Source organism: Musca vetustissima, unplaced genomic scaffold (genome assembly GCF_032173495.1).
Source record: "Musca vetustissima isolate MV318-11 ecotype Yass unplaced genomic scaffold, APGP_CSIRO_Mvet_v1 utg21814, whole genome shotgun sequence".
Taxonomy (NCBI): Eukaryota; Metazoa; Arthropoda; class Insecta; order Diptera; family Muscidae; genus Musca; species Musca vetustissima.
In genome coordinates, this window is record NW_026886005.1 from 50,858 (window position 1) to 75,657 (window position 24,800).

The 24,800-nt window shown below is 34.9% G+C and overlaps 1 protein-coding gene across 2 annotated transcripts in view; it reads right to left on the reverse strand.

Moving 5' to 3' along the window:
• Positions 1 to 17,158, reverse strand: part of LOC133333429 (uncharacterized) — a 42,573-nt gene extending 25,415 nt beyond the window's left edge. Inside the window, exon 1 of one of the 2 annotated variants that reach the window (XM_061541745.1) lies at positions 17,013 to 17,158. In XM_061541745.1, coding sequence (XP_061397729.1) covers positions 17,013 to 17,128 — 116 coding nt within the window. In that variant the 5' untranslated portion in view covers positions 17,129 to 17,158. Of the gene's footprint in view, positions 1 to 1,390; positions 1,486 to 17,012 lie in introns of those variants that run through there. The other variant, XM_061541747.1, reaches the window with a different exon arrangement.
• Positions 17,159 to 24,800: the final 7,642 nt, after the last annotated feature.

Here is a 24,800-nt window from a genome sequence, read left to right on the forward strand (position 1 = left end):
GGCATGAACCGAGCTATTAAAAATTTGGGACATGGTTCCACATTCGATCGACATCATGTATTACATCAATATGCGGCTGCCTAAAAAGTCTATTTGGCCAGTAGAGATTTTAGCTAGCAAAAATGATCTTAGAAGTTCTTAGGAGCCACCGAATCCGACCGACATTAAATACATCAAATTTTCACTACCAAAGTATTCTTTTTATATATGTATTTGTCATTAGTTATAAAACCCTGCAGCACAGTGTAATTGATTATATATTCGCATGAAAGTGGATGCCACAGACAAACAAAAAACGGATGGACGGACGGACATTTCTAAATAGGCGCGTCAAAATAATAAAAACAATGAACAGAACCATTTCGAAAAAAATATAGTCATACGGGCCGATAGTCAATGATCGCCACTAGCATTGGCACATACAGACACACATACGTACAAACTAGAAATACCCAACCCCAAAACAATGAAAGAAAGACACGTTTCATTCCCTTACGGGGGTTAGAGGGGAAGGATGCAAATATTTTTTTAATTAATATTCCGAGAATTATTTTCATTTCGATTTGAAATGCAAATTTGTTTCAATTTTTTCGATGACATCTTCATTGAAAATCTCTTGAAAAAAATAAATAAATTCGAATCACATTATTCTGAAAAAGGGTAAATATTTAAATAGATTTTGTTTTTTAATTGGGGACAGGGATAAACTGGCATTAATTTTGTCACAACACAACAAAGTTGTAAAAGAAAACAAAAATAAAGACAACAACACCAACAAAAACTGGGTAAACAGCAAAAGATTTTTTTGTTATCCGACATATCAGGTGAAAAGAAATTCACTGGTATTTCGAGATTTGTTTATTCTGATGGAGACACTTGAATCCTGCCTGGTCAGGTTGGGTTTTTTGTTAATATTTACAGCAAATTGAGGTAGCACCAGGCATGCAGCCAGCCACCACTAGTCCAACTAAAGTGAAAATCAGAACATTAAACGATCATTTTGTTGTTTGCTTTATAGCTGCGATATTGCACAACTCCCTGAACTGGTGGGACTATACAAAGTTCTGACAGGCAGACTGACTGAATGAGAGTAACAAGTGCCTGCCACTGACTGACTGACTGGCAGGGAGTGAAGGTAATTTATTATTGCAACAGTATTTTGTTAACATTCGATTTTCTAAGTTGCGGGCATTTTTTCTATTTATTTACAACACCAGCAACAACAACAATGTAAATTAAGCAAACAACAACTAAACTAAATATTAACAACAAATTAACATTAACAGTAACAACAAGAAAAAAATCATAGCAAAATTTGTTTTTTTTTTTCAAATCAGGCACATCAAAAAATTGTAAAACAAACAATTAACAAAATCCGTAACGCGATTACCGATTATCTAGGGGTTGACGTTGACGACGACGTTGTAGACAGTGGCAACACTTGTTGAACATTGGCTGCGTTATAGCATCAGCGCCCGACGAACTTCACTAACAAACTGAACAAATAAATTGCCATCGCCATGGCCTAAGTACTTTGAGAGACGTTCGGTACATAGCAGCTAATAAGCAAATATACGCACACACACACACACACCACCCCACCACAGGGCAGAGATCCAAGATCCCAACTAACAACAAAAATTCACATCTATAGAGAGCGATAGAGAGAGAGAAATGGGAAAATTGCAAACAACAAATAAAAAGAAACGGGAATGAGCGCCAATCGATATATCAATGATCTGTTTTCTTCTGCACCTCCCTCCCCCCTTCTCTTCATCCATATCTCTTCCATTGACGGCAAAATTTCTTTGCGGTTTTTGCATTGAAATGGTGCTGACTGATCTGCTATGTTATGCGGCGACTGTTAGCAGTTTCATAGTCTGTTAACCGTTTACTGTTAGCGCGAACAGTTCTCTGTTAACAGGGTCCTAATAGAGCTTCGTAATGTAATGGTAATGAGTGTCTAACATTAAGTTGGGTCGGAAAAAATAATAAATGCCATCTAAAACAAGTGAGAAGAAAATTATGTAATATGGTTTTTTTATACACTCCACCATATTATGGAGGGTATATTAATTTTGTCATTTCCTTTGTAACTCATCGAAATATTAATTTCCGACCCTATAAAGTATATACACTGCGTATCATAACTATAAACGCACCCTTAATTCAATTGGTATGTTAGTTGACAAATAAAATGGACCCATTAAGTTATTGTTCACAATAAAACAATCAAAAACACATATTATTCAACAAAAATAATTAATTTATTCTTTATGGTTTCGCCGAATTCTGCACTAGTGTTGCATAACTATAGACGCACTTTTACAAAATTAGAAAAATTAATTTTTTAAAACTTAAATAAAATAAAATAACTTTTATAAATAATGGGTAGGGCCTCCCTTATTTTGAATAAATTCAAAAATTTTATCCACCACACTGTTGATCAAAATTATTCGCAAGTCTCCATGGATTGACCGCCATTCATCGAAAATCACTTCATAGAGGTAAAATACAGTTTGGTATTGGAGGTTTTCTGCATAGACACGATGAGTCAAGATTCCACACATGTTCTCGATCGGATTCTGGTCGGAAATTTTAATATTTTTCGATTTTAACCATACTTGAGTATGCCGACTTTTATGAACTGGTGCGTTGTCCTGCTAAAAAACGAGTCCTTGATTGTTGCTGCTTTCCCAAAATGGCAATAATTTGTCTTCCAAGACTTGAACGTACTCCATTGAATTCATCCGACAACATGGAAATGTCAAATAAAGCATTCCGTGGCTATAAAATGCTCCCAAGGTGGCGGTTACCGAAATATCGTTATTTCTTAATACAATATTTCGGAGGCGGTTCCTTAATGGCTTTGGGAGCTTTTTATAGCCATTATTTGGCATTTCCATGTTGTCGGATGAATTCAATGGAGTACGTTCAAGTCTTGGAAGACAAATTATTGACATTTTGGGAAAGCAGCAACAATCAAGGACTCGTTTTTTAGCAGGACAACGCACCAGTTCATAAAAGTCGCCATACTCAAGTATGGTTAAAATCGAAAAATATTAAAATTTTCGACCAGAATCCAATCGAGAACATGTGTGGAATCTTGACTCATCGTGTCTATGCAGAAAACCTCCAATACCAAACATTATTTTATTTCCAAGAAGTGATTATCGATGAATGGCGGTCAATCGATGAAGACTTGCGAATAATTTTGATCAACAGTGTGATGGATAAAATTTTTGAACTTATTCAAAATAAGGGAGGCCCTACCCATTATTTATAAAAGTTATTTTATTTTATTTAAGTTTTAAAAAATAAAATTTTCTAATTTTGTACAACACTAGCAATTTTGAAAGTGCAGAATTCGGCGAAACCATAAAGAATAAATTAATTATTTTTGTTGAATAATATGTGTTTTTGATCGTTTTATTGTGAACAATAACTTAATGGGTCCATTTTATTTGTCAACTAACATACCAATTGAATTAAGGGTGCGTCTATAGTTATGATACGCAGTGTATATTCTTGATCATCGTAAAATTCTAAGACGATCTAGCCATGTCCGTCCGTGAATTGAGGTAGGGTGCTGAAATTTTGCATATGGTTGTCTTTTGTCTGCAGGCAGGTCAAGTTCGAAGATGGGATATATCGGTTCACGTTTAGGCATAGCTCCCATATAAGGGTACCCCCCAATTTTCGGTATTTTGGGGGTTTTGATCGTATTTTTCCACAGAATTGGCTGTAATTTAGTATTTTGGATTCTTAATAGGTTCCAAATCTCTCCAACAAAAATTATGAATATAGGTCCATTTTTCGGGTAAGCCCCCATATTAGGATACCCCCAATTTTTGCTATTTTGGGGTTCGTGAGCGCGTTTTTCAACCGAATTCACTGCAATTTGGGATTTTATAGTCGTATATGGTAACAAATCTCCATACCAAAAATTAATAATATTCGCCCTTCTTTTTTGGCGTAGTCTCCATATAATCCCCTTTTTTATATTAAAATTGTTATCTGATATGTTCCGGGTTTTGGTTTTGGTTCTAAGACTCTGTTGTAATCATTTCACCTGCGGAGGATATCGAGATAAAAAAACTAGAAAGTAAGGTTCGATAATGAACTATATATGAATTATAGCCCGTGTTTAGGCCTAGCCCCTGTGTTGGACGTACCTGAAGGAGTGGACCGATATTCCCCATCTTCGAACTAGAACTAAGTTTAGAAGAAATAATAAGATTGGCAAAGTTTGGATGAAATCAAAATTTTCTGAAACAGATTTGGTTCAAAGAAACATGGGTCTAGAACCAATATTTCGATGAGGCAAATTTTCACTGTATCAAAGTGCATACACCCTCATTAGCCATAACCCTGAGGGTATAAAGATCCATTAAAAATTGCTGAAATTTGTATTTGGTGTACATTATGGTTTACATATTTATTTTGTAGAAAGGTCACTTTTTTCATTTCAGGTACCTGTCAGTATATCTATGGTGGAGGGTATCCAAATGAAAATGCCTATTGGGGATGGGAAGTCAAAAAAATTAATAGTGCAGTCACAAAATCGGGGTAATGGTCTGAAGTGTTGAAAAATTATTTTTTGCAATTAAAGCCCCTTGCCGAGTATATTAAAAAGCCAGAAGGACAAATTCGCCATAGGTCAAGTAAAGGATTTTTTTCTGTTAACTCTAAAGGGTATTATGAAATTATGGTTCGAAGTCAATTAGGTCTTGGGACACTAGAAAATTAAGGTTGCAACAAATATCACATAATTTACACGGAATCGAACGACGTCGAATATATAAAGTCGGAGAAAAAGAAATCCATTTTGAAAACATCGATAAAATCGAAGCAATGATCGAAGTTGACCGGCACGTTAGCAGTCGTAACATCGCCCTGGAGCCAAAAATCGACCATAAAACTGTTTTAAACCATTTACACAAAGCTGGATTCAAAGGGAAGCTCGATATTTGGGTGTCACACTAACTAACAGGAAAAAATAGGATGGATCGAATTCCCATCTGCGAATCCTTGGCTAAACGGAATGAGATAGACCCATTTCATAAACGGATGGTGACTGGAGATGAGAAATAAATCACATACGATAAGACTGTGTGAAAACGAACGATGGTCACAGAGCGGTGAAACACCTCAAACGGTGACTGGAGATGAGAAATGGATCACATACAGTAACCCTGTGTGAAAACTATCGTGGTCAAAGAGCGATGAAGCACCTCATACGGTGCCGGGGCTAACGGCCAGAAAGTTTCTGCTATGCATTTGGTGGGACTGGAAGGGAATTATTTATAATGTGTTGCTTTCATATGACCAAACGCTAAATTCGGATCTCTACTGTCAACAACAACTGAAGATTGAAGATAGCAATTGACCAGAAATGTCCACAATTAGCCAACAGGAGAGGTGTCGTGTTCCACAAGGACAACACTAGGCCACACACATCTACAATGACTCGCCAGAAACTTCGGGAGCTTGGTTGAGAAGTTTTTTTAATGCATTCGCCATACAGTCCGGATTTAGCACCAAGCGATTATCATATTTTTCTTGCATTGCAAATTTTTCTTTTGTTAAAAATAAATTGGAATATAGGAAGGATTGTGAAAATCGACTAATAGAGTTTTTTACAAGTAGAGAGCAGGACTTCTATGAGAGTGGCATTATGAAGTACCATTTAAAATTGCAACAAATCATACAACAAAACGGTGCATATTTGACCCAAATCGGAAATTTCGAAGCATGTTACATTGTTCACACAAAAATAATGGATTTCTTTTTCCCCAAACCTAATAAAACATATCAGCACAATATTTGTTTTTATATTTATAAAATATATTGTACCCACCTTAATGTACCACTAACATGTTTACACAATTCTGTACACTATCCTGTTAAATTAACATTTACGTTGGGTGTTTGTCTTTGCTATTTGCATGCAAAGCCGTTACAATTTTGATTTTAAATTTTATTTTCAAATAATAAATAATTATTTTTTACATTAAAAAAATAGAAATATGTTATCTGGTTTTAAATCCATATTTGCATGTGTATATATACAACATCTAATTGTTAGAGGGTTAAGGTGATTTTATCTTATCTAGCCAACTGCTAGATACTGCTAAAATAAATTTTCTTCATTTAAATGTCTAATTGTTTTATAACCTTGCAATGGCATACAAATGCAATTAGCAACAAATTATGCAGACGACTTTTTTTATAGAATTCAGACAATTTGACAGAATGTCAACTTTCAACACCTCTTTCATATCCTTATTGAAATATTTAGACCACAATGAGTATGAGTATGCCCCCTACATGATTTCGAAGGCCAATAAGTTGGTATTCTGTCTAAAGACCTAAACATTGCATTGTTTTGTCAACGATCTCTTAAGCATTTAGTCTGTACCACCTATATATATTTTGAGTGAGCGACATCAGTTCTTAGATATTCCGAACCTTAAAAAGTGTATTTTTTATTTTCAGATTATTTAAAAAAAATTTATCTTTAACAACGATAACCTACAATATGGTTCAGAAAATATATCTTGATATAAAATATATTCTAAATAGAACAGACAGTTGTTATCTTAGTTTTTTTTCTAATTCTTATCTTAATTACCGACTTCTATCAACTTCTGTGATATATACGGCCCCTTATCTGTAGTATGATGCATTCAGAAGTTTATTGTGATCACATTGGAGGTAAATAAAAATTATCTAGAGGAAAAACAATTGAATCATCCCTAAATCATTTGCATATGTGGGGAAGGTTGCCATTTGAAGGTCATGGTGCTATATATATTGACATATAGCGACAATCCTAATGGCAACTGAACACCTTTCCCTAAGAAACCATCTAAAAAGTATTTATACCCTAAGTCTTATGGCAAATGAGGGTAAATATTAGGTTGGGGGAAAAAGAAATCCATTATTTTTATATGAACTATAGGACTTTATTTAAACTGCTTCCGAACTTCCGATTTGCATCGTTTTGTTGCCATTTTAAAGTGTACTTCATAATGCCTCTCTCATAGAAAAAAAAAAAAAAACTCTAGCATTCGATTTTCACAATCCTCCTAGATACCAATTTTTTGTAAAAAAAATTGCATTGCAAGAAAAATATGATAATCGTTTGGTGCCATGTCCGGACTGTATGGGGGATGCATTAAAACTTTCCAACCAAGCTTCCTAAGTTTCCGGCGAGTCACCATAGATGTGTGTAGCCTAGCGTTATGCTGGTGGAACACGACACCTCTCCTGTTGGCCAATTCTGGTCAATTGCTATCTTCAAACGGTCCAGTTGTTGGCATTAGAGATTAGAATTTAGCGTTTGGCCAGTCCCACCAAATGCATAGCAGAACCTTCCTGGTCGTTTGGCCACCGTTTGAGGTGTTTCACCGTTTTCGCACAGGGTTATCGTATGTGATCCATTTCCAGTCACCATCCGTTTAAGAAAAGGGTCTATCTCATTCCGTTTGGCCAAGGCTTTGCAGATGAAAATTCGACCCATTCTATTTTTTCAGTTTTTTAATTGGTGTGGCACGCAAACATCTGTTTGAATCCAGCTTTGTGTAAATGGTTTAAAATAGTTTTATGGTCGATTTTTAGATCCTGGGCGATATTACGACTGCTGACATGCCGGTCAACTTCGATCATTGCTTCGATTTTATCGACATTTTTGACGGCCGCTCTAATGAATTTCTTTTTCCCCAGCTTAATATTAATATATTAAAACTAGCACTAGCCTAATATTAATACTAGCACCCGCTACTTTGTTAGCGAATGTGGGAAGTATTTAAAACCCAATACCAACCAATATTAGCACTTTTAGACCCATTTAGTACCAATGATATCTTATAGTACTCAACCCTAAACACAAATTCTGACCGCAAAATAAATCTATCTCTGTACAAAATTTGGCGTCATTTTTTACCCTTTGTACTCTTGTAAAATTTCCAAATTTTAAATATAGATTTACCCAAATCCAATTTAAATACCAGTTAGTAAACATTAATATAAATTGCCATAACTACCTACATTAACAATCATAAATACGAATTTCCAACACTTCCTACATACCCCAATCTTAATTCCATATTTCAGGATTCTATCGGTTCACCTAAATCCAATTTGTTTCACATAGGTACAAATACCCCATTCGAACACCTGAACAGTGATCCTAACCACCATTTGGTACCATTTAGTACACATTAGTACGAATGTCCACAACTTTCTACATAGCCCAATCCTACACCCCGACAGTGATCATAACTTCAAATTTCAAGATTCTAGCTCTATCGGTTTACTCAAATCCACATTTCCAAATCTTCCTACATACCCCAATCCTACACCTCCACAGTGTTCCCGAATCCAAGTTTCAAGATTCCAACTCTATCGGTTGACACACAATTCAAATTGTACCAAATTTAGTACACATTAGTACTAATTTCTAAAACTTCCTACATATTTCTAAAACTTCCTAACTCAACAGTGATCCTAACTCCAAATTTCATGATTCTAGCTCCATTGGTTCACCTAAAATTCATTAATTTCTTAAATCCTGACTCCATATTTCATTGTTTCCGCTCTATCGGTTCACCCAAATCCAAACTGTACCGATTATAGTACGATTTAGTACTTTTCGTACACATAAGTAACAAATCCTCCAATCCTACACTCCGACGGTAATGATACTTTCAATTTTCAGGATTGCATCTCGATTTGTACCTCCAAATCAAATTTGTACCAAATATAGTACTTTTCGTACACATGAGTACATGCTTTCCAAACTCTCCTCATATCAATCCTAATTCTCAACCTTAATTTGCATTCCAAATTTCACGTTTTTAGCTCAATCCATTCACATGCAACGAAATTGTACCAAATTTAGTACATTTCAGTACTTTTCGCATACTTATAGTTCGAATTTCCAAAAAGTCCTTTGCTACATCTATTCTACAATCCATCAATGACCCTCAATGCAAATTTCAGATTTCTAGCTCTACTGGTTCGCCAAATACAAATGATACCAAATTTAGTACTTTTCGTACGGTTCTAATACGAATTTCCAAAAACCCAGCCTTGTCTGTCACATTTGGACCAAGAGTGACCCTCACCCAACATTTCAAGATTCTAGCTTCAACCGTTTCGTCTGGGCGTTGATGAATCGTTAAATCATTCAGTCAATCACTTTACTCTTTTATTAGTTTAGACAGATTTAACTACTCTCCATACTTCTCCATTTCCAAAGTTCTACATATTTAAATGTAATCGAATTCGTATTATCTATAAATTTCTCCTAACTTGTAGCACACCCTAAGTATTAAAAAATACAATGCATTTTTCATATAACTTCTCCTTATCTCATCAACTCTTCCCTTTTGCTCAGCGATTGGACAAATTACACTCAGTCCATATACCACAACCCCTCCGCCACGCAGACAAATAATCCGCAATTAATTAACTTTCAACCTTGGAGCTTTCAATTACCACCTGTAATAACTTGTTATTGTTGCCCTTAAAGGTTATCAAAAGAATAAAAAAAACCCCAAGGACGAAATGGGAAGGAAAGAAAATTAAGGAGAAAAAATCTGGGTGGGGAAATTTGTGGTTGTGGCGTAACACCGGGTGCTCCATATATGACACTGTGGCTGGGTGGCTGGCTAATGCCCTAAACCAAACAAACAATGTAGAGTTTTTTATGAGGCGTGGAGGGAGGAAGCGATGAATGCGCACAATAAAAATTGATTTTGTATAATTTTGTATCTTTTCATCAAGAGAAAATACGAGAGGAGGGGGCTGTAACCACCTGTATTCAACCCTAAAGAAAGGATGGAGGATGGGAGGGCGGAGAACTAATAAACTCCATAGCATGTAAAACCTGTTATGTTATCGGAGACGTGGTGGTATGAGTCGCTCTGAAGCTAAACAAACAAAATGAAAATTACCTTGGCACGCCATAAACTGTTGAATCCGTTTGGGGGCTATTAAAACTGAAACCACCACCATCATTCTTCACATGGTTCCTTATGTCATTTTTGTATGGACGAACATACACACACCCGAACACATGGTCACACGTGATAGTTGTATGTTATTGTAATTACATTTGTAAATTGAAGTAAGCCAATTGTTTGCTGGGGTGAGGTTGGAGGAGATTCTCATCAAGATGTGAAGGTGGGAGAGTACAAAGTAAGCAATTGACTAAAAATAGATTTTGATTTGTCGGGTGGCTGTCATATTTCATTAAAAATTCAATGGACTATTAATATGAAATTATGGCGGTCAATGTGTGAAAGGATAATAAAAAAACTGATTTGAAGGATGGTCAATCTTTTTTGTACCTAATTGGTAATGGTGTAGGATACTAAATTTGTTTTGGGTTTTTGGTCTTATTAAACAATCATTTTAAAAAATAACCAAATTGTGACCTTCCCGTATATACCATCAGGCCATGACATATTTAGCATACACTTATCCTGATTTTTGTAAGATATTTTGCATTTTCGAGTAGAGTAGGAACCATTTTTAAATTTATAATTTTTCAAAAATTCTTTGGGGAGGTACCAAAGATGATGGACCTATATAGACGATAGTTGCCCCAGGTCTATCGTTAGTATAAATGTTATGGTCCACCAATTTTAGAACCTACCGGGTACACGATTCGCCATATTGGGTTTTATCAAAGAGTCTATGAGGTGCTAATGGTAAATGTTGTCCTATGAAGCTCTTGTTCGGATTTAATGTAGATTTGGTTAAAATATTACCAAGGAGAGACCAATGGATCAAATCGAATTTTGACACTTTGTGGGGGATATACTCGTGAGGCCTATGTGGACGATATTTACACTATGATGGTCTTCCGAGACCTGTATACATTTCTATCAGAAAATCGACCTTCGCTGGTGTGGCACCGAAAGGAGTTATCTTCGGCTTTAATAAAAATTAGATAAAATTATTTTGAAGTCAAATCGGATACTCCAATATCTTCGGATGAAAATTCATCTTTAATCCAATTCTTTGATACGCTTGATAGGGGGTTTATAAATTTAAAAAACAAATTGACATTTTGTTGGGGAGTTACCAGATTGACCTCATATTCAGACTTCAAATAGTTCTGATAAAAATGTCGACCCTTTGTAGTGGACATACCAGATGGGATAGACCGATCGGTCCCATATTAAGACTTGATTTAGATTCGCTAAAAATTCACACAGTTTGTATCAAATCGGATCTTAAGTTCACATGATATTTGGTATATATTTCTGAGTGGACCGATCTATCCCATCTTTCGGCTTGATATAGGTCAAGAAAATTATTGCGATGTGTCAACCTTGAAAGAAATTGGATATTTTGTTCTCTTCATGGACATACCACATGGGATAGACCGATCGGTCCCATATTATGACTTGATTTAGATTTGCTAAAAATTCACACAGTTTATATCAAATCGGATCTTAAGTTCACATGATATTTGATATATATTTCTGGGTGGACCGATCTATCCCATCTTTCGGCTTGATATAGGCCAAGAAAATTATTAAACCTTGAAAGTAATGGGATATTTTGTTCTCTTCATAAGAAATGTACAAATCTTCAAAATTTTTTACACTGTGTGGGGTCAAATACCGGAAGGTTTCGACCAATGGATCCCGTCTTCGGTCTTACTCTACAGTTTGCATCAAATCGGACAATGATAACTGCTTAATATGGGATTTACAAAATTTGAAAGCCCATCACAAACATGGACTTACAAATTTTATGGGGGATGGTACTAGAATGGGAGGACCGATTGTCCCCAACTTCAGACTTGATATAGGCTTGGAAAAATGGAACGTTGTGTCAAGTTTGGATAAAAATGGATATTGTGTTCACTTCATATGAGAATGGATATAAAAATGGGCCTCAAAGAAATATTGGATTCAGACTTCGAAAGTCCTCGGTCCAATTCAATATTGACAATTTCAAGTATTGACAATTTTTTTCAGATTGGGTGATTCGGTTTTTGTAGAAAAATATATTATAAACACCTTAGGTTTGTCTACCAATTTTTGAAGCCCCATAGAATAATAAAAATATTCGGAAGTGAATTTGGGAAATTTGAAGAATTTTCTATAGAAATTTATTTTCCGTTTAATTGCAGGACTGATGATTTTTTATGGAAAAAAAATCTTTTAAAACTATTTGGAGAATTCAGTAGTTTTCCGATTTCACGAAATTTACATTGATTTTTTTCAGATCCAATGGGCTAACTAATGGATTGTCTAGAAAAAAAATCTGACAAGTTTTTCAGGATCTTTAAAGTACTGATACTTTTTCTATAAATTTTTTTGACAACTGGAGAACTGATGATTTTTTTTATAGAAAATTGTCGGATACTTTTGAAGGACTGATGATTTTTCTATACAGAATTTTGTCAGTGCCCTTTTCGGGGTAGAAAATTTTGTCCGAAAAGCTTTGTGTAAGACTGAGAAATTTTCTATAGATTATCCCTTCTCTGGGGAACTGGGAATTTTCTATAAAATTTGTATATAGGAAATCCTTTCAAATCAGGATTTTCCGACTTCAAGGTCTCATTCGGAGTACTGGTAAATTTTCCACACTGTAATAAACATTAAAATTATTTTTTTTTCATTCATTTATCTTTTTCATAATTCACCTGCTACATTATTTTCCTCCATATATCCTCATCAAAAAAGAATTTCTTAAATAAATGGCATTTCCTTTCTAATTTGGCGATAATTTGATGGCAACATGTGTATGAACTATTTTTCTTTGGGCTACACACACACACACACGCATCTGCAAATAAGTATGTTCCCTAATAATCATTTACTTAACTAACCGTCCAAAATTACTTTAAATTGCTTCGAATGCTTCGCTCGGAACATCTGTACTTCGCACAACATCACAGTTAAATTATTTGCAGCTACAATTCGTGAAAATTTGCAGAGCGTTGATTTGTTGTTGTTGTCTCAGATCACAAGGGTATACTTAGTCGAGCGAAATTGCTAAGCTAAGTGCTGCTGACAATGAATGATAAGTGAAGACATTTCACTTATGTAGTTGTGTGAGTGCGTATTTGTGTGTGTAATCATTAAATTATAAATTGTCATAAAGAAAATTTTGTATTCATCCTTCACTACAAATTGGGGGGAATGTTACATTTTGTGGAGTGCAGCTTCCGGCACGCAATATCGACACATGGATTTTAGGTTTCATGATGCAAAGAAACTCTTATTTGGGGGACTATTGAATATTCTATTAAAAATTAGTTCACACTCCTTGAGGACGGGGTCTGAAACTATCACAACATTTTTTGCACACTGGAGACAAATTGTTCAGACCCCTTGGAGAACTATGATGTGTTTCAAAAAAAAAAAAAAATAAATAAATAAGTCAGACCGTTTCTGAGAACCGAGAAATTTTCTATAGGCAATTTTTTAGCTCTCAAACCTCAAAGGAATGTTTTGTTCACATCCTTTGGTGTACTGATGTCATAAAAAAATCAGATCCTATACAAAGCATTTATTTTTAACCCCTTTGGGAGCCATAGAAATTTTGATACAAATGTTCGATAGAAACAATGAACAAATTTATCAGACCCGTTTAGAGAACTGTGGAATTTTTTCATAGATAAAATTTTCATACATTTAATGCATTTTATTTATAGGAGGTGATGCAAATGTGGTATACCCATTTGTTTTTAGATTGCCAAATTTTTATTTTTTATCCGATTAAATTTTTTTAACATGCTACATCCATGTATCAATTTGAAAATAATATTATTCTAACAATTTAAGAGATATTTGAGAAAATATTTGAAATCCCATAAAAAGTGATTTTAAAAAAAGTGCAGGTAATGTTATACCACATGATGTTAATGTGGTATAGTATAATTTTCACTTCCAATTGATATCTTATATAATTTATTGTTTTTTTTAAGAGCAACTTTAATTTTTATTATATAATAATGTCTACACACAATATTTAATTTTTGATAAGCAAGTTTCTTAGAGTACAAATATTTCACATAGTAATGAGATTTTGTCTAGTGCTGGCCTTTTTCCATGCAGAATCAAGGTATACCACATTACCTACACTTGTTTTTACCGAAGAAATGTCTAGTTTTTTTTCCAAATTGGTGATTATGTGGTGCAATCGCGCATATTATTTGATTTTTAGTTCATACTGATTATTTTAATGCTTTAGTAATAACGATTAAACTACATCCGTAAAACAAAAAATTATTTTTAAACTTCAAATTTCATGAAAATTTTTATTTTTGTTTCTCAACGTGATTTAAATAAATTAAACAGGTCACCTTTGCGGAACACGTTATTCTAAAATTTTGTTTACAAAAAAAGAGCCTGAAAGAAATATTTTTCGACTAGTCTCCTTTTGAAGTACTAATACATTTTTTGTAAAAAAATGTTCCTGACTTCGTATAGGCAATTATGAAAGAAAATTTTGTAAGATCTCTTTTAAGGTGATGAGATATTTTCCATTGAATATAATTTCCGACCGCATGTCGGGAAAATTTTTATAGAAAATACCTAACAATTTTCTCACTATTTTTATATAAAACCAGTGAGCGGAGCAGTATAGTTGGACGGGCCGACCATATGATACCCTACACAACTTCCACGAAAATCTAACTTCCTGTGGTCCTATATTCTGAGCTTGGAAAATATACACAGTGGTTTGTGTTGTTCGACTTGTGGCCTATAGATCGACTCGAAAAAAAAAAAACACAACACATTAAGTTTTCGGTCCACTTCATCCCAATATTGTTATCTGAACATCACCGCAAATTATAGGCAATTATAGGCCTTGGCCATACCTGGAACCTCATGGAATATTTCAAGCGATCAGCGCTATATTTCCGCCCTCTAGTGCGGTAATGGGTTACTAAATAATATCTGAATACCCAAGCACCTGTAAATATTTAAGTGTATCTCCCACTTCCGAGTACATACGACAATAATATTGGTATCAATTTAAATATCAACCACTCCTCTTGGATATAATATCAACCTCTCGGGCCAATGTCTTTTAGGACTAAATATATATGCCATAGAATACAAATTTTGTAATTTTTTACACTAAAGTAAGGGTCCATTTGACCCGCTAAATATTGACCGATCTTTATCAAAACAGGCATGTTTATTCTCTGGCCCGATCCCCTTCTACACGTAAAAGTTTGGGTCATAATTGCGGCCTCTGAAGCGACCACAAAAACCGACAAAAATTCAGTATTTGGTCCATTTCATCCCCTAAATATTAACCGATCTTTACCAAAAGCAATAGGGGTCTTCATTGGCCAGAACCCATCCTACATGAAGATTGGTCCATAACTGTGGCCTGTATCGTGTTTACAAATTATAATGGACAGACGGACGGACGGACACACATGTCTAGATCGACTCAGTTAGTCGATATATGACGATCGGTATACTTAAAAGTGGGTCTAGGACCAATATTTCGCGGCGTTACAAACTCTTGGGGCTGCACAAAGCTATAATACCCTGACAACATAGGTGTGTAGGGTATAATTATGTCAGTACCCCTTTGGGGGAACGAGGAATTTTCTACAGAACATTTTGTCAGAAACTGTTGGGGGACTGAAGAATTTTTTTGTAGAAAATTTTGTCAATACCCCTTTTGTGGAGGTCTAAGATATTTTGTGTCCGTACCCCTTTGGGTGGTGGGACTTATTAATTTTCTACAGAAATTTTTGTAAGTACCCCTTTCGGCGAACTGCGGAATTTTTTATAAAAAATTTTGAGGATTTTTTAGTACCCCTTTTGGAGGAGACTGAGAAATGTTCTATAGAAAATTTTGTCAGAACCCCTTACGTAGGGAACAGACAATTTTTTCAGAACACTTTTGTGCGAGACTGTGAAACCCCCCCCCCCTCTTTGGGGGGACTGGGGAATTTTCTATGGAATTTTGTTCAGTTCCCCTATGGAGGGATTCAATAATTTCCCAGAAAGAATTTTGTCAGTATCCCTTGGGGGCGGGGTTGGGTGATTGAAGAATTTTCTAGAGAAAATGTTGTCGGTATCTCTTTTTGGGGGACTGATTTGGTATTTTTTTGTCCTACCTCTTCTTTGGGCTGATGGATTTTCTGTGAAGGGGCTGATGAATTTTTATAGATACCTATGACAGAATGCAATATTATTTATGAGGTACTTGAACAAATATTGCTTAAAACTCCACGCCTTGTATTCTAGAAACCCCCATCCCATTTTTCGGGAAAATGTTCTTTAAAAAATCCTCAACAACTGAGGTCCCCGAAAAAATATTTTTTTTACAAATCCAGGCCTACTGAGGTCCCCGAAAAAATATTCTTTAAAATATTCATTTCTGCTATAGGCCCACGACGGAATATTCTCTAAAAATTCACCATTATTGAGGTCCCCGAAACAATATAATGTAAAAAATCTACGCCCTTGATCCACTAAAAAATATTTTTTAAAAATCCGCGCCTTCTATTGAATACTTCTATAAAAGTATATACATTTTTGCAGACTCCTTATTCTATATAACATACTTTTAGAAATAGTTGTGGGACTGAGAATGTTTAAATTCCTATCGGAATAGTCAAAATAAATCCATCAAATGTCTTATCTATTTGACACCAGACATCATTAGTTTTACCCAGCCCCACTGCACCTCAAACACACATCTGTCCTAAGCTAAACCACAGTCTGACATTTTTATTCGTTCCTCAGCATATTTGACAATTTTCAAAATCTACACACACACACATCAAGTGTAAATTGCTGGAATGTGTTTAATAAATTCACTCACAGCTGGAAGGAATTTACAAAATTTTATTGTTGTTGTTCTTTTTGGTTTTGCAAAAAATCGCAAAATTTGGGTTAGCTCATCATGGGGTAACTAGCCAAAGAGCAAATTTAAAGCATAGACAAATCTCTGTGTATTTGAATAATTTTATTCCAAATTTTTTGTTTTTGTAAAATTACACTCACTTTTCATCTGGTGGCGGTGGCATATCCATGGCTGAAGGTGTTCCCGGTGGTGTTTTCTCGTTTTCCATCATGGCTAAAGGAGCATCTGGCAATGGACTCACTGAATTCGTATCCATTCGAAGGCACCCAATTTTGGCGCTAATTTAATGCCTGTTGGCCGAGCAACAATAATGCACAATTCTGGCTAAAATCTAGAGGAGGAAAAAATCTGGAAAGGGAATTGAAAAAAATGTTAAATTTAAATGTTTAAATTTGAAATACAGGGTGCTGCAAAATGTGTGTGATTTTTTTTATTTACAAAATATGTATATTTTTAAAATTTCTTATGGCGCCACTACTATTGGTGTTTGCAAATATGAATATAATATGCAGATTTTAATGCTTATAAATATTTCTTGATCAGGAAAATATATTTTTTATATTGCTTACCCCTAATGCCTTTCAATTCCAAATTAAAGATCCCTTTCTTAAACCAAAAACTAGCTGTTGAATTTTATTACACCCTGTACTCACACTTTGCTCCCACATTTATGACGCTCCTTTTATTTTCCATCTTCCACTACTCCACTATAAAACGCCGGTAAAAAGCTTCTGCATTCATTCATTTGTTCGTTCATTCATCTACTTGTGTTTAAAACTAAACATTCACAACTTCAATATTTAACACAAAGAATCCACTCGCTCCCTCTACCTCCATAGCCATCCATGGACTGTTTTTTTTTAATTTCGCACACAAAATAGCTCAAACGTTTACATGGAGCATGTATGTCCGTCCATTCTTTTACAAAAAAAAAAAAAAACGAAATGAATGAAAATGTTTTAATGCCATAATTTAATTCATAAATTCAAAACTGTCTATCTCTGGATAGATGCGTGTGAATGCATGGGAGAAGTCGAAAAAGAAAACATATAAAATAGGTTGTAACGATTTAATAGCTTCATAGAGGATTTATTTGTTTTATAGAAGAAAAATGTTTGACCGATAATTTTTCCAGTTTTTTTTTTTGTGGTACTTACGAATTTTGCAGATCTCTTTATATTCCATCAACTTTGAGAATCGTATAAGTTTTTCTTGAAGAAAATTTTGAATAAATCCAAGTTCCTAAGGTCTATAAAAATCTTTTTAAGAATAAGACTGAATATTTATTAATTTAAAAAATCAATTCCCCCCCATTCTCGGGGTCAAAATTTTTGTTGATATAATTCGAATCTACACTGATTAAAGATGTCTCTACAAAATTTCCAGTGAAAATCTCAAGAACTCTTGAAGATATATCCGATTTATTGTGTCAGCATCAAGTGACGGCTGAAGGGCTTCTCAAACTTCAAACGCGTTTTTCTCAAAACGAATGGCGGACACGATAACTCAAAAACTAATAATGCAATCGGTTCCAAATTTTGCAACGTTTCTCTGGGAGTGTATAGCTCTCGTATGAACTAGGATAAAGCCAATCGGTGAAGATCTTCCTTATATTTTAACTAGGTTTTTGGTAAAAAATCGACGATTTTCCAAAAATATTTTTTCAAAGGTCCACCATTTTGTTAATTTTAGAGCGAAGTCAATAATCCTAGTTCATACGAGAGCCAGACATGTACTCTTTCTAACACCGTTGGAATTTTTTCGATGTTCCAGTGAGGAGTTATCATGCCCGCCATCAAAAATAAGTACTTTTCTTTACAAAAAACAACAACAAAACAATAACAAAATTTTTTTGTAAATTATTTTTCTTCTCTTTTAAATCTTCAATTATATATGTTCAAAGTTACAAACCTTAACAAGCTTTGTATTCATTTACCAGCCCATTGAAAATCCTGAAAAATTAAAATCGAGAATGGGGGGGTTCCCTTAAACAAATATTTTAAAAAAATCCACGCAGTATGGATTTTTTCGGATTAATTTAGACATTTTTATACCCTTCACCACACTGTGGTACAGGGAATTATGTCTTTGTGCATATGTCTGTAACAGGCAAAAGGAAACGACATAGACCCATAGTTCCTTTTGAGAATATGCATAGAATCACTTTCTGAGTCGATTTATGCATGTTCGTCTGTCCGTCCGTCTGTTAAATTGTAAACATAGTACAGGTCGTATTTATAATCCGATTTGGATGGAATTTGGCACAGCTCATTGTTTGGCCCAAGGACGAACCCTATTGAAATTGGGAAAAATCGGTTCAGATTTAGATATAGCTCCCATATATAGTTTCGTCCGATTTAATGTACATGGTGCACCAAAGTCCCTATATCTCTTTCGATTTGCACGAAATTTGGCATAATGTACAGAATTGAGCCTAGAATGATGCCTGCCAAGTTTCGTGAAAATCGGTCCTGGTTTAGATATAGCTCCCATATATATTTTCGTCCGATTTAAGGTAAATGGTGCACCAAAGTTCCAATATATCTTTCGATTTGCACGATTTTTGGCACAGCGTACTGAATTAAGTCTAGAATGACGTGTGCTAAGTTTCGTGAAAATTGGTTAAGATTTAGATATAGCTCCCATATATAGTTTCGTCCGATTTAATGTAAATGGTGCACCAAAGTCCCTATATCTCTTTCGATTTGCACGAAATTTGGCATAACGTACAGAATTGAGCCTAGAATGATGCCTGCCAAGTTTCGTGAAAATCGGTCCTGGTTTAGATATAGCTCCCATATATAGTTTCGTCCGATTTAATGTAAATGGTGCACCAAAGTCCCTATATATCTTTCGGTTTGCACGAGATTTGGCATAACGTACAGAATTGAGCCTAGAATGATGCCTGCCAAGTTTCGTGAAATTCGGTCCAGATTTAGATATAGCTCACATATATATTTTCGTCCGATTTAAGGTAAATGGTGTACCAAAGTACATACATTTCTTTTCGATTTGCACGAAATTTGGCACAGGGTCCTAAATTAGGTCCAGAATGATATGTGCTAAGTTTCGAGAAAATCGGTTCAGATTTAGATATTGCTCCCATATATAGTTTTGTCCGATTTTATGCAAATGGTGTACGAAATTCCCTATAAACCTTTCGATATGCGCGAAATTTTGCACGGTGTAGTCAATTGAGTCTAGAATTACGTGTGCCAAATTTCGAAAAAAATCGGGCCAGATTTTTATATAGTCCCCATATATCTTTCGATTTGCACGAAATTTGGCATAGGGTACTTAATTAGGTCCAGAATGATGTGTTCTAAGTTTCGTGAAAATCGATTCACATTTAGATTTAGTTCCAATGCATATTTTCTCCGATTTTATGTTGTTGTTCTGTATGGGTTAGATTTAGATTTAAGTTCGTTCAATTTCATGTCAATATTCCTTCGAAAAGGCGGCGTCTGTTAGGATCCATATGTAGAATATACCCAAAGTGGTGAAAGGCATCATATAGTCGGCCCAGTCCGACTTTACTATTTTCCTTACTGTTTTTTTAATTCACGCGTATTAAAAGGTATTTGAAATAATATTTCAAAACTAGTATGGGTCCTTGAAAAAATATTTTATAAAAATGCTTGCGTCGAATGGACCCAAAAACTATTTTGGGTCTTTATGCATTTTAAAGAATTTCTTTAACTCTTCAACGTATTTTATTCCCTTTTTGATGATGCACATATATCACACATACCTTCGCATAATTACTTAAGTACATAAAACACACATGCACACACACCCTCACAGACATAGATACTCATTATAATCCATAAGTACATTTATCTTTCATCTGATGCGCTTTCTATGGGAATATGTGAATGCGGTTTTTGGCTTCGTATTTTCCATGATTTTGGTTGCAATTTGCAACCCGCAACCGACATTGTGGCAAAAGGGGGGTGTGTGTGTGGGTGGGTCTATAGAACTTCTTCTGTTCTCTCACAGTCTTTTAAAATAATTGACATGGCTAAATGGCGAACGAGAGCAAAAAAACCCTCTACAGTTTTGAAAGCAAATTCTAACTTGCATTAGTGTTAAGTAGTCGGTTTGGTCGGAATTTTTAAGATAACTGAACTCAATGAAGAAGATGTAAAGTATTTTAAATAACAAAAAGTATTTGCTTCATTTCATTTTACAGCAAAAATGGCAAAGAAGAGAAGTGGGGATAAGGATGAAATATAATCATATTTTATTCAGGACATGTTTTAATGGGTAGTGCACTTCAGGCTTGAGAATATTCCTATATTAAAAAAAAATTGAAAAATATTAAACAAATCTAGGACCATTGCAGGTTCTTGAAAAATATTAAAAAATCTGGATCTTGGTCTATTGCGGGTCCTTGAAAGGTATGTGAAAAAATATTTTTAAAAAATGCACGCCTAGGTACTTGAAAAATATTTTTTAAAAATCCACGGCTATTGAATGTACTATACGCCTAGTATGGGTCCATGAAAAATTTGTTTAAACCAGTGAGCGGATCAGTATAGTCGGACGGGCCGATCATATGATACCCTACACAACTTCCATGGAAATCTAACTTTCTGTGGTTCTATATTTTGAGTTTACTAATATACAGTACAGATTCCCTTCACCGTGGGTTGTGTTGTGATGTTCGGTTTTCAATTGTGGCCTATAGATCGACTCGAAAAACACAAAAATGTTTCCGGTCGAATTCATCCCAATATTATCATATGATCATCACCGAAAATAATACACGTTGTCCTTGGCCATACCTGGATCCTCATGGAAAATTTCAAAGCTATCAGCGCTATATATCCGCCCTCTAGTTTACTAATGGGATACTTAATAATATATGAATACGTAAGCACCTTTAAATATTTAAGTGTAACTCCCACATCCGAGTACATAGACAATATAATTGGTATTAATTTAAAGGTCAACCAGTCCTCTTGGATATACTATCAACTTCTCGGACTATGTCATTCAGGGGTAAATATATACGCCATAGAATACAAATTTTGTCATTTTTCACACAAAAGTCCGGGTCCATTTGAACCGTTAAATATTTACCGATCTTTATCAAAACATGTAAAAATTCGCGATGTTTGGACTATAATTTCTCTGGAGCGACCAGAAAATCAGACAAAAATAAAGTTTTTGGTCCATTTTATCCCCTAAATATGAATCGATCTGTACCAAAAACAATATATATTCATTGTAGGGGTGAAGATTGGTCCATAAATGTGGCCTGTATCGTGTTTACAAATTATAATGGACCGACGGAAAGACGGACTGACACACATGTCTAGATCGACTCGGCTAGTCGAGATATGACGATCGATATACTTAAATGTAGGTCTACGACCAATATTTCGCTGCGTTACAAACTCATGGGGCTGCACAAAGCTATAATGTCCTGATAGCATAGTTGTGTAGGGTATAAAAATCCAAGCCTATGGCAGGTCTATAAAAATTATATTTAAACAATCCAAGTCTATGGCATACCATTGAAAAAGTATCCCATATATACCCTTAAGGTATTTTGCCAAATTTTTATTAATCCCTCCTCAAGTAGGTTAGTGGAATGGTTACACTTATCTAATAAACAGCCGATTTCATTGATTCCAAGACTAACCCCACAACAAAACAAAGACGACTTGAAATTTATTGACAAAATCATGTTTCCTATTTGGCTGGTTGCTTGCCTTCAACATTCGATTCGTTTGGTTTGGTTCGGTGCGGTTTATTGCCAAAAACAAAAGAAAAAAGACCAGAAGCAGTTCCACAAGCCAGACAATTGCACGCACCACTTACATAATGTGTGGAATGTACTTGAAGGCAAGCAACAACAACAAAAACAACAACAACCAAAACACATTTGTTAAAGTACCAAGAAAACAACCGAACCAAGTTCCAAGCCAGACCAATGGATAGTTTGGCTCTAGTTGTTCTCCAAGTACATTAGCGCCATGGTTGACAGAAGATTGGATTTATGTGAGAGTGAGTGTGTGTCTGCCTTATTTTGATTTCATTGCTGGTTTTGTTGCTGCCAGTGTCTTCTTTTGCGTGTCAATTGTCAATATTTTTCCATTTTTTCTATTTTTCAGTTTTCCACCTCTACCCCTGCCGCATTAGAAAAATTGGTATTGGTATGAAAATAAAGTTTAATTACATAGCAAAAAATATACATAAATATTTGCTAATACGTGTATTGGCCAAGTAAATGTCATTGTAAGTGTGTGTGTGTGTGTGAAAGACATTGTCTCGCTGCTAAGAATTGGATTTTACGATTTAATTGTTGCTGCAAAGAGGCGTGCCGCCATCCTCTACCTCCAATGAATGGCTTAGATACATAAAATACGACGACGATGATGATGGTAATTACATGCCAAACAGGACACCAACTCACATACACACACACACAAAGTATCCTTTGAATGTGGTTAGAAAAAAATTTACGATTGTAAAATAACAGATAACCGGATAGAGTGTGTAAAACATGCCCTTCAGCGATCAGGTGGTGCTGGTGCAATTTTAAATGTCCTTCTTTAAGATTTATATAGGTGGCCACTGAGGTCATCTATTGGAAAAAATTCGTGTTTTAAAAATATATATATTTAAAAAATACACGACTCTGATGAACACATTTTACAAATTCCTCAAAGTAATCTTAAAAAAATATTCTAAAACATCTAAATCTGAACCGATTTTCACGAAACTCAGCACACGTCATTCTAGACTTAATTCAGCACGCTATGCCAAATTTCGTGCAAATCGAGTGATTTTCAGAGACTTTAGTGCACCAATTACCTAAAATCGGATGAATATATATAGGGACTTTGGTACACAATTTACCTTAAATCGGACGAAGATATATATGGGAGCTATATCTAAATCTGAACCAATTTTCACGAAACTTAGCACACGCCATTCTAGACTTAATTCAGTACGCTGTGCCAAAATTCGTGCAAATCGATCGATTTTTAGGGACTTTGGTGCACCATTTATATTACATCGGACGAACATATATATGGGAGCTATATCTAAATCTGGACCGATTTTCACGAAACTTGGCAGACATCATTCTAAGCTCTATTAAGTTCTAAATTTCGTACAAAACGAAATATTTATAGGGACTCTGGTGAATCTTTTAAATCAAATCGGACGAAACTATATATGGAAGCTATATCTAAATCTGGATCGATTTTCACGAAACTTGACAGGCATTAGTCTAGACTCAATTCAGTACGCTATGCCAAATTTCGTGCAAATCGTAATATATGGACTTTGGTACACCATTTACATTAATTCGGACAAAACTATATATCAGAGCTATATCTAAATCTGCACCGAGTTTCCCCAATTTCAATAGGGCCAAGTGAGCTGTGCCAAATTTCATCCAATTCGGAATATAAATGCGACCTGAACTTTGTTTACAATTTAACACCAACAGACGGACAGACGGACGGACATGCATAAATCGACTCAGAAAGTGATTCTATGCATATTGTCAAAAGGAACCATGTGTCTATCTCGTTTCTTTTTGCCTATTACAAACATATGCACGGAGACATAATACCCTGTACCACAGTGTGGTGAAGGGTATAAAAATGCACGCCGTTGATAGGTCTTCAAAAAATATATTTAAAAAAATATTCCTAAAAATCCAGGTCTTTGATAGGTGCTATTAAAAATCCATGCCTTTGATGGATATTTTTCAAAAACTCCACGTCTTTGATAGGACCTTAAAATAATAAATAAAAATACTTCAAAAAAATCCACACATTTAAAAAGTCTTAAAAAATATTTAAAAAATCCACGACTTTGATTGGTCTTGAAACCAAAAAACATTTAAAAAACCTCGTTTTTATATGTCCTTGAAACGTTCTTTAAAAAATCCTTGCCTTTTAAGG